A 16,243-nucleotide genomic window follows, 5' to 3' on the forward strand; every position below is an offset into this window, starting at 1 on the left:
TACATCAATTGGAAGGGGAAGAATGTTCGTGTAGTTCCTTCTTCATCCTCCAAAGACTACAAGTAAATTGATAATTTGTTCTTTTCTAATGAAAAGGTTTCATTGAAAACAATATTTTGTTGACTGATCAATCTAAATTTGTTAAGATGTACTTAATTTTTAGGTACAGGAAAAAGTGCTTTTCATTGATGAGTAGCGACGAAAAAATTCAGATTTTCTAACGATTTTTGCACCTGACTACAACAAATGAGCAAGATTGTTACTTGTTAACCCTAATTTCCACTACTGAAGTTAAGCAACGATGTATAAAAAAAGAACTTGGTGAACCTTCAAAATCTAATAAAAGTAGTAGCTATGTATAATCCATTACTCCATATCAATCCCTAATAGAAAAATTACCGTTCGTAAATTAGCCTTCTGTTTTCTTCACGGAGTAACAATTGACCGAGTGAGGTAGCTTGTACTTCTTCTTAGTGCAGGAAAATCACAGAAAATCAATTTACTAATGTTTGTATTTTGAGAACGATTTCCGAAGTGGAAATTGAAACGTCAATAAACGTATTTTAACCTTTAATTGTGGCTTATTCCCATTTAAATAGTAATTCACCATTCGATAAACGGGGAAAAAGTACACCAGGCAATGCAATTTCTGGTATTATTACAGTTGCTATTCGTGAACATATTAAATCATATCCCACAAAGTTATCTCACTATACTAGCAAGGAAAAGTATTATTTAAATGAGAAGAATTACTAGGATTATTATAATGAATTGTTCAAGTGGCCCACAACAACCAATTATATACCTGAAGAAGATGAATGATCATACTTTTCGTTTTTTTTTTTCGAGTTAATATATTTTGTACTTTTTAATATAGATTACAGTACTATGTGTATTTTGTTTCATTTTAATTCCTTATAAAGTTTAGTTTCAGGTGACCCTGAACAATTTATTTAAGAAACCCCATAAGTCAATCAAGTTTGAGCTTATATAGAGCTTATTCTCAATCTTTTTTCAAAAAATATTGGAATTAAAAGTCAAGAAACAATTATAAAGGGAATTAGGTCAGTTTTTAACATGTAGAAATATTCGGGTTTTCCTCACACAGTTTTTTCTTGTTCTCCGAAAGTTTAATTTTTGTGACTTATGGTTTTTCTCAAATAATTTATTCAACTGGTACCATTAGCAATACCTAATAAACTCAACGTACCGTAGATATCGTATATTTGAAAATATACGCTGGGTGTGATGTTGGATCCGATCATAATCCTCTAGTCTCTGTACGGAGGTTAAATTAAAAACGATCAGAAAACCTACTGGGAAAAAGTAAGAGTGAAATAAATGAACAGTTAAATTGTGTTAATACAAAGAGAGCAGTGGTTAATAAATATCTAACAAAAACTAACGACAAAAACAAAATGTAGATGGCTACAAAGTGTGTAGAAATCGTCTGTACGAAAACATACGCTGCTGGGTCTGATGTTGGTTCCAAGTACAATTCTGTCATCTTTGTCATAAAGTTTAAATTAAAAAAGACTAGAAAATTAAAAAAATGAGAACAACGGATACGTTATAGAGAAAGAAATGAACAAAATCTCAGTAACGTACAGCTGTAAGCTGTATGACAAGCTGTATGTAACAATGTGAAAATATGAAAAATTCTTACAGATAATGTGACAGCCCCACTATGTATAAAAAAGAATGGGAGGTAACAAGTATCCAAAAGAATCCAAACCGATGTACTTAAGGACAGAGATAGAAAAAAAATCAAAAACAACTATTAGTAATTCACACCAAAAATAAACTACGCGGAACTGTTGTTCCGCGTAGAACAGGAGAAGTTCAAATTCATTATCATATCTAGAAATCCAGCAGCTTCTTAATTCTCATTTTGGGGACACTAGAGACCTATCTTCTTTGATACATGATTCACAGAGAGTCAAACAGCTTCCGCATGAATCGGCTCTTATATTTCTCAAACCTGTCCAGTTCTTAATGCAAAAATGCAAGCTTAAATACAGAAATCTAGCCTACTCTGCTTTAGAGAAACCTGCCCGAATCAATGTCGCTCAATACCTTATTGACAGATTCAAGAATAGCTCATATCATTCGTGCTAGTAATCCAAAAGACCTTATTGATGCTCAGGTCCGCATCAGGCGAGAGTTACAATTATCCCACTTTGAAATACAGAAAATCAATCGCCCCGATCCTCCAAAATCCAAAAACCTTAGGCAAAGTAAAATGGAATATCACAAGATACATCACAAAATATTGGACGTCGTCTTCGACGAAAACAATATAGATTTTAACTAGTCAAAGATTAACATATTTGTTAGTGAAACTGTCAAAAATCCGAAACATTTCATCATTCCCCTTCCTTTTGATCCTGAAACGGTAGTACAACATTCTATTATTCTATAGTACATTCTACAACTATTCTATATCGTCTATGTCGCTCCAAATGAATTTGACCTATTGCAAATCTGCTACGTCGAAAACCAACTCGAATTACCAATTCGAGAAATATTCTCGTTTATCTTTCGATGAAATACCCCAAATACTAGATCATTATCACCATGGTAAAAGCAATCTTCTTTGGATTTAAATGAGGCTAGACGAAGAATAAAAGAAAAGTATAATTGGCAAGGCATCACAAAGAATGTAGAAAATTTCATAAAAAGCTGCGAAATCTGTCAAAAGTAAAGATCTGTACAACTTTTGACGAGCAGTTTATAACAAAAGATGCACTGAATCTTGTACAATACTGTACAAGATTCAGTGCACTGGAACTGGAATTTATGTTTAGAGCATGACTTTTAAAAGTTGTACCTAAAATATTTAAGATTATATAAGACATTCTGTATATAATGAATTTATATAAATTACTTCACCTAATTAGATAATTAACGGCTTTTTATATTTATCGCCGGTTTCGATTTCGTTATAGGTGACGAATGTATGCCATAAAAGAAGGAACCGTTTATAATAGCTGATAACAATTTTAAAATAACACAGATACAGCTTTAACTCTTTACAGACTAAGCGGCGTTATTGTCTATAGTACAGTCAAAGAGAAAAAAGTTTAGAACGTTATAAATGTTAATTTAGTAAAAAGATTATAGAGCATCATGGTTAAAAACCTGAGATATATAACATAATATGTTTTTCCTGGTGGATGAGTAGAGTATTTGTTTAACTACATAACAGATACAAATATTGTTTGTAGCAAATCAAAAAAAAAATACTTAATAAGTATATAAAAAAGGAATATAAAACGTAACTTAAATATATCACAAACAAGAACACATATTAAACAGAAAAATATTTAGGGCAAAGTTACGGTAAGTAGTTCAGTGGATGTTCTGCAATGAGTTATATATTCTTCTGAGCAGTAAACACAATGTTTTAGAAGATTTTTTTATAGCTTTATCGAAACTATTACAGCTTAGCTATTTAATACTTTTTGGTAAAATATTGTAATAGTTATAATTAAGACAATTTTTTCTGAAATACTTAATCTACAGTGATTTGTTCGTAGGTAGTGACAATTTCGCGTATTGTGAACGTGGACATTAGACTGCTTTATTAAATGAACACGTTTTCTGTGAATTTCAGTTAGAACTTGAAATATTAACAGAGTAGGTAGCGGCATAATTTTGAATTTGATAAAGAAACGCAATCAAAAGCCTTCGACAAGTCGCAAAGAGAAATTGTTGAAAAAATTGTTGTTTGATAACCTTTTCAATCACTTTTCCAAAAGTAGAAACAATGCTTATGGGTCTGTAATTGTCAGTTTTTGAGGAATCACCTTCTTTGTAGATCGGTTGTACTTTTGAGTATTTTAGTACTTCTGAAAATACTGCAGTTGATATAATTAAATTAATAAGTTGAGTGAAAGGTGTTAAAACTATTTGGTAAGTTTCTTTTAAAATGTTGCTATTAATTCCGTGAACGTTCCTACGATTAGAATTACTAAGGGACTTTATTATTTGAAAGACCTCTTCTTCCACAACCGGACGAAAAAAAACGGACCTGCTCGGAAAAGAAAAATGTCTATAATTAAAGAGGACATCGACATTAGTGGTGGAAAGAGATGTAATTATATTGTCTGCAATTGTAGTAAAAAATTTATTTATTTCGTCTGGAAGTAGATCAGGTTCTACCGAACTGGATCTTGTGTTATTTCTTTCGAAATTTACTATTTTCCAGCAGTATCTAGGTATATTATTGGAATTAGTAATAAAATTACAGTAAGCTGACTTTTTTGCGACAATTTGTAATTGCCGATTATATTCAAATTTTTGTTGTTTATATACTTTACAAACAAATCGGGATCCTTAGTGGCATCTAGATATGAAAAAGTATTTAGTATTTACCTAAATGTTTAAGTTAAGACAAAAATTTTGAATAACTGGCAACTCGCATGAAGCTGAATACCATAGCCAACATCTGCTGTTCCAGTGGGGACGATTTTTCCATATTAGATGTAAAATATGTGTGTTGATTTGATAATGACATAATAATAGTAAATAAGCCAAAACATCAGAGAGTTTCTCTTAAAATAAAGCAGAAATTAAGTATAAACAAGGAGGCTAATTCTTTTTTAGGTTTTGAAAATGATGTTCAACTTGTTTAAAAATAAATTGTTCGAAAACAAAAGAAACTTGTAAATACATTAATACTGACTGTACATTGTAAATTCTCAACACGATTTAAACACCTATATACTATAGACTGAATATTTTGAATATTTTATTCAGTTCGACCAGACTATATTTCCATCTTTACGCCTACTTCCTTTACCAAATAAAAGTATTGTATGTGTGTAGTTAAGAATTTAAACAACTTGAAATGTTTAAATGTTCCATTTAGTGTTACTTCGACTGTTAAACGGATAAGCTGCCCATTTGTAGTGTAATATATGTAGACAGTAGAACTTGTGACATTGAAAATATACATCCGTAAAAAATAAGGACTCTTAACGAAATTTTTAAGAAATAATTGTTCTACCGAACGTAAATACTGATTAAAATTTATACCGATCTGTTGAGTTCAGTTTTATTATTTCATTAGCATAAAAAACTTTGGTTCAAACAATCCATCGTTTTCCTGAGACTTTCCGCAGTAGTTCATATTTAGCTCTTCGGACGATATGGCCAAATTATTTGTTTTAATGGTGTTTGCCAATGCCTATTTTTAATTCCACAAGGAATCTACGTTCCTGTAGTTGGCTGTATACCATATATTAAAAAATTTATTAAAATCCTTTGTAAAAGATTAAATATATACCTTTTACAAAGGATTTTAATAAATTAAAAAATTATAAATATTTTTAATTCATTATTATAAGCTCCTCTTCCTTGGTGGTGTGTGGATTGAGCACGATCTCTTCAGAATTCAGATGATAGTAAATGTGTATACCAAGGTACACCAAGATATTTATGTTGCTTAGTATCGATATATCTTAATTCTGAAAAGAATTTCCTTACTCGATTCTTTGTTACTATTCAGCTTCCTCTTCTTCTTCTTGTAGTACCGACTCCACTAATGAAGGTTTGCTATAACTATTGTAAATTTGTCTTTATCTTCTGCTATTCTTAAAAACGTCTCTGTGTTTATCCCGGTCCAGTCGCGAATGTTTTTCAGCCAGGATATTTGTCGTCTACTGGGACCCTTTTTCCTTTGATTTTATCCTTCCTAATCAGCTGCAACAGCTCGTACTTCTGATTTTTAAGTAGGTATGTGCCCCAAATATGCTGTATTTCTCCTTTTAATGGTGTCAAAATTTCTCTGTCTTTTCTCATTCTATGCAACACGGTCCAGGGTATTTTCCAAATTCGGTTAAAAAGCCACATCTCAGAAGCTTCCAGATTTCTCATTAAGTCAGCATTAACAGTCCAAGCTCTTCAACATTAACAGTGCAGCTCCCAAAATAATTAATGCCAGATTGCTCTTCAGAATCTTGAAACTGAATGTTTAGACTTCAATTTAGGTACTTAACAACCTCAAAAATAATAACACATATGAATTTTCAAGCCTCGAAAATGCGAAATTTTCGTATTTTTCAGATTTTAAATCGCTTAGAACTCGAAAACTGTCACATTGAGAAAAATGAGGAGACCTTTTTTTGTTTAAAATGACACAAAAAACGTAAAAAATTTCGTAGCAAAAAAGGTGATTTCTGGAATTTGTTTAGAAAAATTGTTTAAACAATTTCTGCCCGGTAGCCATCAGATTTGTTTAAAGAGGACATTTTTGAACAAGAATCCGCAAAAAAAAACCTAACCAGAAACATTCTTCCTACGAAAGCGGTCTCATGGACTAATAGGCATTATATAGAGAAGCGAATCTGCAGTTAAAGAGGATACTCACAGCTACAAGAAGCTTGAAAAACTATAGCGAAGGAATAAACAGCCAGAAAACAAAATTTATAACAATTTCTACAACTCATGAAAGACTATTGCAGAACTTAATTATAAATGAACAAAACCATCAACAAAGCTATTCCAAAATGTTTATATATAGTATAGAAAAAAAGATCGCTTTTCATTATGAATGAACATAAAAGTAGAACAAATTTAATTTAAATCGAACAAAGACATGTCAGCATAACATTAATTGCGAAAGAAATTATCAACTGAAAGAATTTGAAACATTAACAGTTTTTTTAATACATAGCTTTGTCGCACAAATAGCACTTGGAAATCCCTTGAATTGTTAAAACAACTCTAGCCCATTTCTTGTAAATAATAACTATAAAACATTCCACAGAGTTTGCCTTTTAAATCAGTAGTAAATAAAAAAATCAGGGAAACAAACGCAAATGTAATATTGATCACAAAATTAATATAGGAATAGAAGAATCTAAATCAACAAGTGTTTACAGATTAAAAAATCGATGTATAAAAAATATATAGATATTTATATAAAAGAGTGGAACTTAAATATTGAAATACTAACTGAATTTGTAAATTTCTAACCTATGAATGAATGTTCTTGAAAAATATATTGACGATTTAAATTTTCAGGTAAAGTAATCATCTATCATAAAGACGACAGGTCTTTAGGCATATATATAAAATATTATGTATTATTATGCATGAAACGTCAATAAATTAATTTAAAACTACAATTGTAGCTTTAATTCCCACATAGAAAAGTAAATTATATAAAATATTATATTGGACTTTTTTGTTTCAGCTGTTTTGACACAGAAATATCCGAAGATAAATTAGATAACGTGCCACTCAATGAACAAAAAAAAAGGCTTAGGAACCGAAATACATGGAACGAAATGGATGTTTTTGTTCCTCAGCATGTAGACTTTACTGGAATTGTCGATACAGTTCATGTGACAAAAAATTGGAAAATTGGAAAATTGAAAAATACGTCAGTATGTATTTTGATCATTCGGATTTCGAAAATATTTGTAATTGTACAAATATTAAATTTTTGCAAGAAAAAGGAAAACATTTGAACGTTCCTCTGAGGTGAAATTTTTTTTGAAATATCTATTCCAATGTCCTGTCTAAATTATCCACAAATTGGAATGTTTTGGGGCTTTATGCTAAGAAAACAAAAGTCAACAGTATTGCACAAGTCATGACACGTGATAGATATTTTCAAATCAGAAGCAATTTAAAAGTAGTTATTGACGCCGATGTGTCTCCAGGTCAATGAAAAACGCTGACAAATTATTTAATATCCGGCCTTTAGTTGAAAGAACACGAAGAGGTTGCTTGACACTTCCAAGATACAGTGAGATTGCTGTGGACGAACAAATAATACCTTTTACGGGCGTGTGTAATAAAACAATTTGTTCGAGGTAAAAAAAAATCCTTCTGGATTAGGATATTAAAAAAATTGTCTACGCCACTCCCAAGGGATTAATATTAGACTTCGATATTTATCAAGGGAAAAATACATTTCTGCAGAATGATGATGGTGTTAAGAAGTTAGGTGTTGCTGCCCATCCGCAGTTATTACGTTGTCTACAACATTAATAGAAGGAACACATGTATTCATTGATCAATATTTCACCACCTTACCTATACTTGAGTACATGGTAAGCAAAAATATTTTTTAACTGGTACAGTAATGAGATCCAGAATACCCAAGCAGTTCATGTAACATCGGATAAGGTGATGAGTCGATTAGGTCGTGGTTCTTCTGAGCAAGATGTAAAATCTGATGGAAAAATTAACATAGTCCAATGGTATGATATGAAATTAGTTTTGCTAGCGTCAACTGCGTTGCAAATATAACCTTCAGATGAATGTAAGCGATGGTCAAAAAAGGACTCCCGATATGTTGAGGTACCTAGACCAAACATTGTTAAAAGTACAACGAATCAATGAGCGAAATAAATTTAATTGACAGGATGATTAGTTATTATCGAATGGGAGGTAGAAGTAAGAAATGGACAGTCAAAACCACTTTTCACTTATTTGACATTGCGATGGCCAATTCTTGGATTCTATAAAGAGATGACTAGAAGCAACTTGGTGATGCTATAAAACCGTTATGAAGTTCCTGAAGTTTAAAATGTCTGTTTCTGAGTTGCTCCTTAAAGATAACATTTCTGAAAATTCTGATTTTGGGAACATTTCAACACTGGTAACTAAAAACAGTTACAAACCTAGAACATCACTTCAAACGTCTACTAAGAGAAAGATACAACACATTTATGCAATGGCATCGAGTTAAAAAACTCTGTTAGATGTAAGCTTCCAGGTTGTAAGGGTAAAACAAAAGTTTATTGTGATTCATGTGACATATTTTTATGTTTAACTGGAAATAACAATTGCTTTAAACAATTTCATTTACAATGATTTTGTATTGAAAGAAATAGGCAAAGAATACGAAATAATAAACACAATAAAAATAAGAAAGTTACAATATCTGGGACACGTAATGAGATGATTGATAGTTAATAAATGCTAAGATTCATCCTACAGCGAAAGATAACAGGACGAAAGGAGATTAGAAAGAAAGAGAGTGTCATGGTTGAAGAATTTAAGGAACTGGTTTAGATGCAGTTCAACAGAACTCTTCAGGGCGCGGTAAATAGAGTAAATATAGTGATGATGATCCAACTTCTGATTAGGAGAAAGCACTTGAAAGAAAAAGAAGAGCAGGGGATAATTGAAAAAATTGAGCTAAGTTTAATGCCGGAACAGGTAACAAGAAAAAGAAAAAAACATTAAACAAAGGCTACGAAAAACAAGTACCGCTATTAGAACTGAAGCTCATCTGGAGACATAAACAATAGAAGAACATAATAATATAACATTGACTGTTTGGTTAATATCAAAAATACATTTTAAAAAAAAATTATAAATCTAATACAAAAATGCCAAACACTGTTCCAAGTGATTTGTTATCTTTTCGAAAACTCGAATAAAAAGAAATAAAACTCTGAGTACTTATAACAAAATTTATTTATTTACACCACTTATTATCATAAAATTTTAATTCCTAAGCGAATCCACTACAAAAAAACGACTAAAAGAGTTTTAGAACAAACACCATTAACTCACTAACCTCCAACTTGTTAAAAAAAAATTAAAGAGGATCACCAAACTCGGATTAAATTCTGATATTTTGTTGTTTCTCACTCGCTATTTCGCGTTAATGTGAACACAAATAACAAAAGTGGAGGTTGTCGTAATCCATTACACGTTCAACCTTCTAAATTTTATTAATCTTGATATAATCAGTCGCATAATTAAATCTAGTGATGCTCATAAATTAAAAATTATAATATAATTAGCGGTTCCAAACTGTAACCGCTTTTTGATTAAGTGGTTCTTTAGGTAAATCTCAATTGTATGCATAATTCATATAATGTTGTTTACTACTCTACATAATAAAAAATATTAATGAAAATGATGACTTTGTATTTCATATTTAAAACTAGTAAAAATGGAAAGTACAACATAGTGTTATGAGTGTTTTTATCATGAGGGTTTGTAAAATATCATTGTTTTTAATGTCTGGAATAATTACTTGGGCTCTTTAGGTTTAAATAAAGGTAAGTACGGCATTAAAACTGTCAATTTCTTAGTACTGTTCTTTTTTACCACTTTTTAACATCAAAAAGTGAAACAAAGCACTCCAACAATCAGTAGGAAGTAGAATTAAAGGAAGACCTATACTAAGATATCTCGACGACGTAGAGGAGGATCTTAAAACAGTTGGCATTAGACGATGGAGAAGAAATGTATATGATAGGGATGAAATCCTGATAGCTTACTTTTGCATTCTAAAAATTTGAAGTGCATTTGTTGAATTGCCCATATGATTAATCCATAGTTTAGGTGAGAGTGGAGTAAAGAAAAATATGTCTTTTTTAATGTTTCAAAGTTGACAGCCCTTGCTAGTTGGCGAATAACGAATAATGAACTTCATAGCTTTTTCTTTAGTTGTGAGTTGTGAGATATGAGCTAATCAGTTCAGTCGATTATCTATGGTTATTCCCAATAGTTTAACAGTCTCTTTGTTATCTGGATCACTATGTAAATTACTTGCAGACATTTTTAAATCATCATTTTTTTTGTATTGTAGTAAAAAAATGTTTTATTTCGTCTGGAGGTAGATCAGGTTGTACCGAACTGGATCTTGTATTTTTTCTTTTGAAATTTACTATTTTTCAGCAGTCTCTAGGTTTATTATTGGAATTAGTAATAAAATCACAGCAGGCTGACTTTTTAGCATTTTGTAATTGCCGATTATATTCAGTTTTTTTCTGTTTATATACTTTGAACAAATCGGAATCCTTAGTGGCATCTACAATGTGTTTAATAAGAGAAAGATTAGATCTGTAAGACCTTAATTCATTATTAAAACGTTGCAAGGGTGTTTTTTCAGCAGTTTGTCGTACTTTTTTTAGTGGAAAATGCTTTAATATTAAGTTGTTATAAGTTTCGGTAAGAAAGAGTGTCAAAAAATCAGTATTCTTATTAATATCACAGAAAAAGTCCATCTTTGTACTAGCTAGCGCACGTTTAAGCTTCTGTAAACCAGAAGAAGTAATAAACCGTTGAAATGTATGATTAGTGTCAACAACTTTATGCTCAGAGTAAATAAATAAAAATTGAGCTCGATGGTCAGAAAAACAAGGTTCAAAAACTCCCACTGAACACAACAAGAATAGAAAGCAGTATTGATTACAGTAAGGAAGAAGAAAGTTTTTTATAGAATATTTCTGTTTTTTTTAACTGGTGGTAATTGAACAAATAGTAACTTAATTCAAATCTACTTTTTACGTTTACGTCTACTATTGGTTTAAAACAAGCAATAAACGACGATTTGTAAACAAATAATGTTCAAGAACTCTTCAATGAATCAACTTCATATCGTTTTACATGACCAGTATTGACCAACATGTTATAAAAACAAATGCATCCTTACTGCACCTGGCTTTTACTTAGACTCATATCAATTAAGTAATTTAGCAGCAATTAACGCAATGTTATGGTTAATTTTGTATGTCATTGTCGCAAGCTTATTCTGATTTTTTTATATAAAAGTCATGTCAATTTCTTTGTTGATTTTTAAGGTCATGTGGAACAATTTTTTTTATGTTAACTATAATCTTGGCGTGTTTCAAATACATAAAAACTCGATAAAAAAGTCAGTACAATTATTACCCATTTATATATAAATCTGACGAATGGGGAGATCCGGAAATACAAAATGCAAGCACAAGAAGAAAAAACAAGACCAATGATTTAGAAGAAATTGATAGAAAATGGCATAAAATGGATGTAGAGACTAATATACGTCAATACATTCATCATTTAGTAAGCATAACTGTAATAATTCAACCTGGTGAAGATTCATCTTCCGAAGAGAATGAGTAAAACAGTTAAGTCAAATATAAAACTTCAAAAAACCAACAACAAAAACCCGGAATACATCAGGATATGTGTAATTAAAAAAAAACAGTACTTACGAACTGATTAACAAACTATAACAGAAAAATGATCTTTTGACATTGCAAACTGAATCGGGAGATAAGAGGCTCCTTCTATTATCGTTTTCTAGTCAGTTCGTAAAAAATACTTAAGACTAACTATCGGCTTTTTAGACGTTTTCTCCGACAATGACCATTTTAATGTTCAATATTTTTCTAATAAAAATATCCTGGTCTATAACGGATCCAAAAAAAATTTTAAAAAAAGCAAAAAACCGGCAAAGAACCAAAAAAATTTAAAAACAAAAAATCAACAATAAATGTAAACGACTATAAAGACTTTAAGAAAGAAGAAAAATCGAGTTTTTCTTCATAATACATGTTTTTTACTTGCATCTAGCTATATTGGCATATTTTACACAAAATTAAATTTCGTACGCCTATGAGTTTCTCAGAAATCACCGATAAGCTCCAGACTTCCGTTTTCAATTGATTTTATATAGACTATAAAGTGTATTAATTATGAAAAAAATGGTAGATGTGAAATTTGTAGCACCAAAAATATTCAGTCTAGGCCTCATTCGATATGTTTATTGTGCAATATATTTTTATGCTGCAATAAACAAAAAGAACTGTTTTGCCATATTTCGTGTTTCATTAATTTTAAAATACGTTGATAAAATCATAATAAAAGTGACTTTTTATATAAAATGTATCTCTTTCTTTGCCTTATGAATCGCTAACTAAATTTTGTTGCTGAATAGCCCAACAGTACGATAGGGTAACACCAATTTTTTTCTGTCAAAAAGAAATGAAAAAGTTAAATTAATTTTTTTTAAGAAACACGCATGGGACTGTGTTTACTACTTCACATAGTGTGTGGCCACGCGATCTCTCGTTACGGTCGTTTCATTGTATTTCAGTCGTTTTATTTTATCATACCTCTGCGCGATCTACCACTCTATCCGTAGCCCGTGATAAGAAGGCTACTCTTCCAACAATTTACACAAAAAAGGTTATTTTTGTACTTGGGCAACAAAGGGTTCAGGATAGTCAAAAAGGAATTATAATAAGTTTTTCAGTCCTAGCTTTTACTGCTACCAGATTATGATCGGAAGTAATGCCATAATCTGGCGCTTAAGTGTCTTTTCCTAAGAAGAAGGACGGGGGTTTCTAGGTGTAAAGCCTTCTTTTTGGTAGGTTGAATCAAGTATGTATTAACAAAAAATAACAATTTCTTTGATAGTAAATAAATGTAGCATGTGAGACACATATTAATCTTGAAAATTATTGTGAAGGAACAATTAATCACGTATGTATAAACATATTATTTATAGTTTTTCATAAGGCAGTTTCAGAACCTCTTTATACGATAAAGGCTCACACAGTTAAACATGTTAAAACTATTAAAGCTCATTGAAAAGGAGTAGTAGAGGAAAAGCCGTAATAAATACTCACCATACTCAAGCAAAAATTACAAGAGAAAAACTGCAATAAATTCACTACAACAATTATGAACAATATAAAAAAGTATTGGCGTTTCTGCTCCAGAGGAAGGTAAAAAAAAAGCTTAATTTACAAAAGAAAATAAGACTGGAAATAATTACGACAATGAAAACAACAAGTGAAAAATGTAGTAATTGAAAGAAAGCAAACCAGCGTATCACAAGTAGAAAGAATTGAAAGAGGAAAACAAACAAGTAACAAAATATAAACATAATTTTACTAGAAGACAAAAAAGGATTTCTAAGCAAACACATCAACAATAGCAATAATCATCGGAAACGTTTGCACTATATAAATAAAAACTATAAAATAAGTTTAAAAAAATAGTTTTTTTTTTGCTTACAAAATGTTTGTAATTTTATCTAACGCAGTCTAAAAGAAATGGGACACCTTCCTGACAAGATTATCTTAGCTACAGTCACTATTTTTCTCTTATCAGGATCTTTAGGTAAATGAATGAGTGTCTATTCATAATGTAAACAAAAGTGTATTCAAAAAAACACTGAAGAAAATGTCCTTCAGCAATTAACAGTAAACGATAATCAAGAACCATTTTTATTCACATTTAATACCGTAACACAAAACATTTTTTGCAACCAAAACTAAAAATATAAAGAAAATAACAAGTTAGTCTGCGCACCTAGCGTGTCACTTCGTTGAAATACGCTTACACCGCTAAACTGTTTTGTTTCTAAGGTACATTAAATTGTTTTGAAACTGTAGACCATTTTATTGACAAAACAAACGAGAGTACAAGAACGGGACTATCAAAAAAATTAAACACAATTCAAATAATGTGCGCCAAGGTCTGTGACAATGGGTCTAATCAAATTTTGTTGTTGTAGCTGTCAGCGCGCGACAAATTTTCAAATTAACCTCACGATTTTATGCGTAAAATTTCCTGTCTAGCCACCTAAGCAGTAATTTCAGGTAAAACGATCGATTTATAAAATTGTTAATGTTTCCGCTACCAATTTACATTAACAACGCGTGGTCCGAGTAGAACATATATCGATTTAGTTATTTGTATAGTTTAAAGCCAACTGAGACCATTATAAATACAAAATAAATCAAAAACTCACCTTCTAGTGTTTATCACTGATAACAGAACACGCCATGTTGAAATTGAATGTCAAATATCAAACAGAATAGTGTTTACAAACGTCGTCATGTGACAAATAAGTGACATGCGCCGAGGAAATTGCACATGCGGTAAGTATACCGAACGAACCGGTCTCGTGTATCGTTTAGCGTAATTCGAACGGAGTTTAAGTTCCACATTCGCTTGTTCACGTGCACTAGCGACGGACGATTCTGAACACGGTAGCTGGAGCACATCATAACTCAGCCAATTTTTACCACTACCACTTCAGGAACGCACTACTCGTCGTAGCAGGAAAGCTGGCAGCACCGAACACAGTAGCAACAGGAAGAATGCACCCCGTGTCGACCGTGACTGAGTTTTCATCCGGTAACGCCTGCAATACTAATTTGAATATGTTTATCTGTCATAGAAAAAAATCTGAACGTATTTATGGTAAAATTAATCTATAACTATACACAACCATTTTTGTACCTGTAACTTTGTGCCAACGGATTTTTATAACAAATTTAACAATATAAAATTGTTTTTAAAAATTTTGGTAAAATTAAGATTAGAAAAGTACCTACTTACACAAAATTTTATTTACATAATATGGTTATGTAAGTATTTTTGTGCAGCATTTTCATATTATTTACTATACTCGATTTGGAAATGGATGATAGCACATCCATTCTGCCTTTATGGCAGAAGATTACAACGATTTTTATACAGGATTTTTTATAATTATTTTATATAGAAGAATTTATAAAAAATGTGACTTCCCTGACAAATTTTACCATGGTTTACTTTACCATAGAAAAATATAGTCCTCAGAGATTTGGAACATAAAAATCATACAAACAAGCTAAATTTTCCCTTCTTCTTCTTCTTGTTCCTTCTTGTAAGTAGGGTTTAAAGCCTGTTTCTTCTTTAATATTAGCCTAATAAATTGTTTAAATTATCGCAATATCTTTTTCTTAGTCTACCAATACTTCTTCGTCCATTTGGTGACTTATCTCGTGATATCTGTACATCCTATCCTCTGCCATTCTATTAATGTGTTCGTTCCACTCCTGTTTCTTTTTTTTTTCACCCATCTATTTATGTCTTCTATATTGCATACTCTTCTTATGTTTTCGCTTCGCTCCCTATCCAACAGACTTTTCCCTGATATTCGTCGGAGTTTTTTCATCTCTGTTGTTTCTAATAGTCGTCTCGTTTTAGATGTGTCAAGTCTTGTCTCCGCCGTGTATGTTAATATATATCTAATTGCTGCTTTACAGATTCTTGTTTTTGTGTCTTGTCTTAGGTGTTTGTTCTTCCAGATTGTGTCAATAAGAGATCCCGCCACTTTTAAGCATTTAAGCTTTGTTGTCGTACTTCTTCTTCAATATCTCCGTAACTAGTTATATCTATTCCCAGATATCCAAAGCTTGCTTCCTGCTTTATTATTTTCCCATCAATTTCGATTTTATATCGTAGTGGGTATTTAGATGTTGGCATACATTTGGTTTTTTCTGCTGATATTATCATGTATTTCTTGGCTGCTGTATTGAAGATATGTGTTAATCTTTGGAGCTCGTCTTCTGTCTCGGCGATTAATGCGGCGTCGTCTGCCTAACATAATATTTGGATTTCTTTGTTCCCCATTCTGTAACCATGACCTTTACGTACTGCTTACCATTATTATATTAAAGAGAAGTGGGCTCAACGAGTTATCCTGTCAAAGATAACG

The 16,243-nt window shown here is 31.3% G+C and overlaps 2 protein-coding genes across 4 annotated transcripts in view; one reads left to right on the top strand and one right to left on the bottom strand.

Moving 5' to 3' along the window:
* Window positions 1-14,631, bottom strand: part of LOC140436325 (uncharacterized) — a 95,094-nt gene extending 80,463 nt beyond the window's left edge. The window contains exon 1 of the mRNA XM_072525041.1: window positions 14,507-14,631. The gene's annotated coding sequence lies outside the window, so the exon portion shown is untranslated. The remainder of the gene's footprint in view (window positions 1-14,506) is intronic.
* Window positions 9,954-16,243, top strand: part of LOC140436328 (uncharacterized) — a 38,230-nt gene continuing 31,940 nt past the window's right edge. The window contains exon 1 of one of the 3 annotated variants that reach the window (XM_072525050.1): window positions 9,954-10,034. Coding sequence is in view for 1 of the 3 variants with exons in the window: in XM_072525048.1 (XP_072381149.1) it covers window positions 14,632-14,636 (5 nt within the window). In the remaining 2 variants the exon portion in view is untranslated. Of the gene's footprint in view, window positions 10,035-14,505; window positions 14,637-14,762; window positions 14,896-16,243 lie in introns of those variants that run through there. The other 2 variants (XM_072525048.1, XM_072525049.1) reach the window with 2 other exon arrangements.

Source organism: Diabrotica undecimpunctata, chromosome 3, assembly GCF_040954645.1.
Source record: "Diabrotica undecimpunctata isolate CICGRU chromosome 3, icDiaUnde3, whole genome shotgun sequence".
NCBI lineage: Eukaryota > Metazoa > Arthropoda > Insecta > Coleoptera > Chrysomelidae > Diabrotica > Diabrotica undecimpunctata.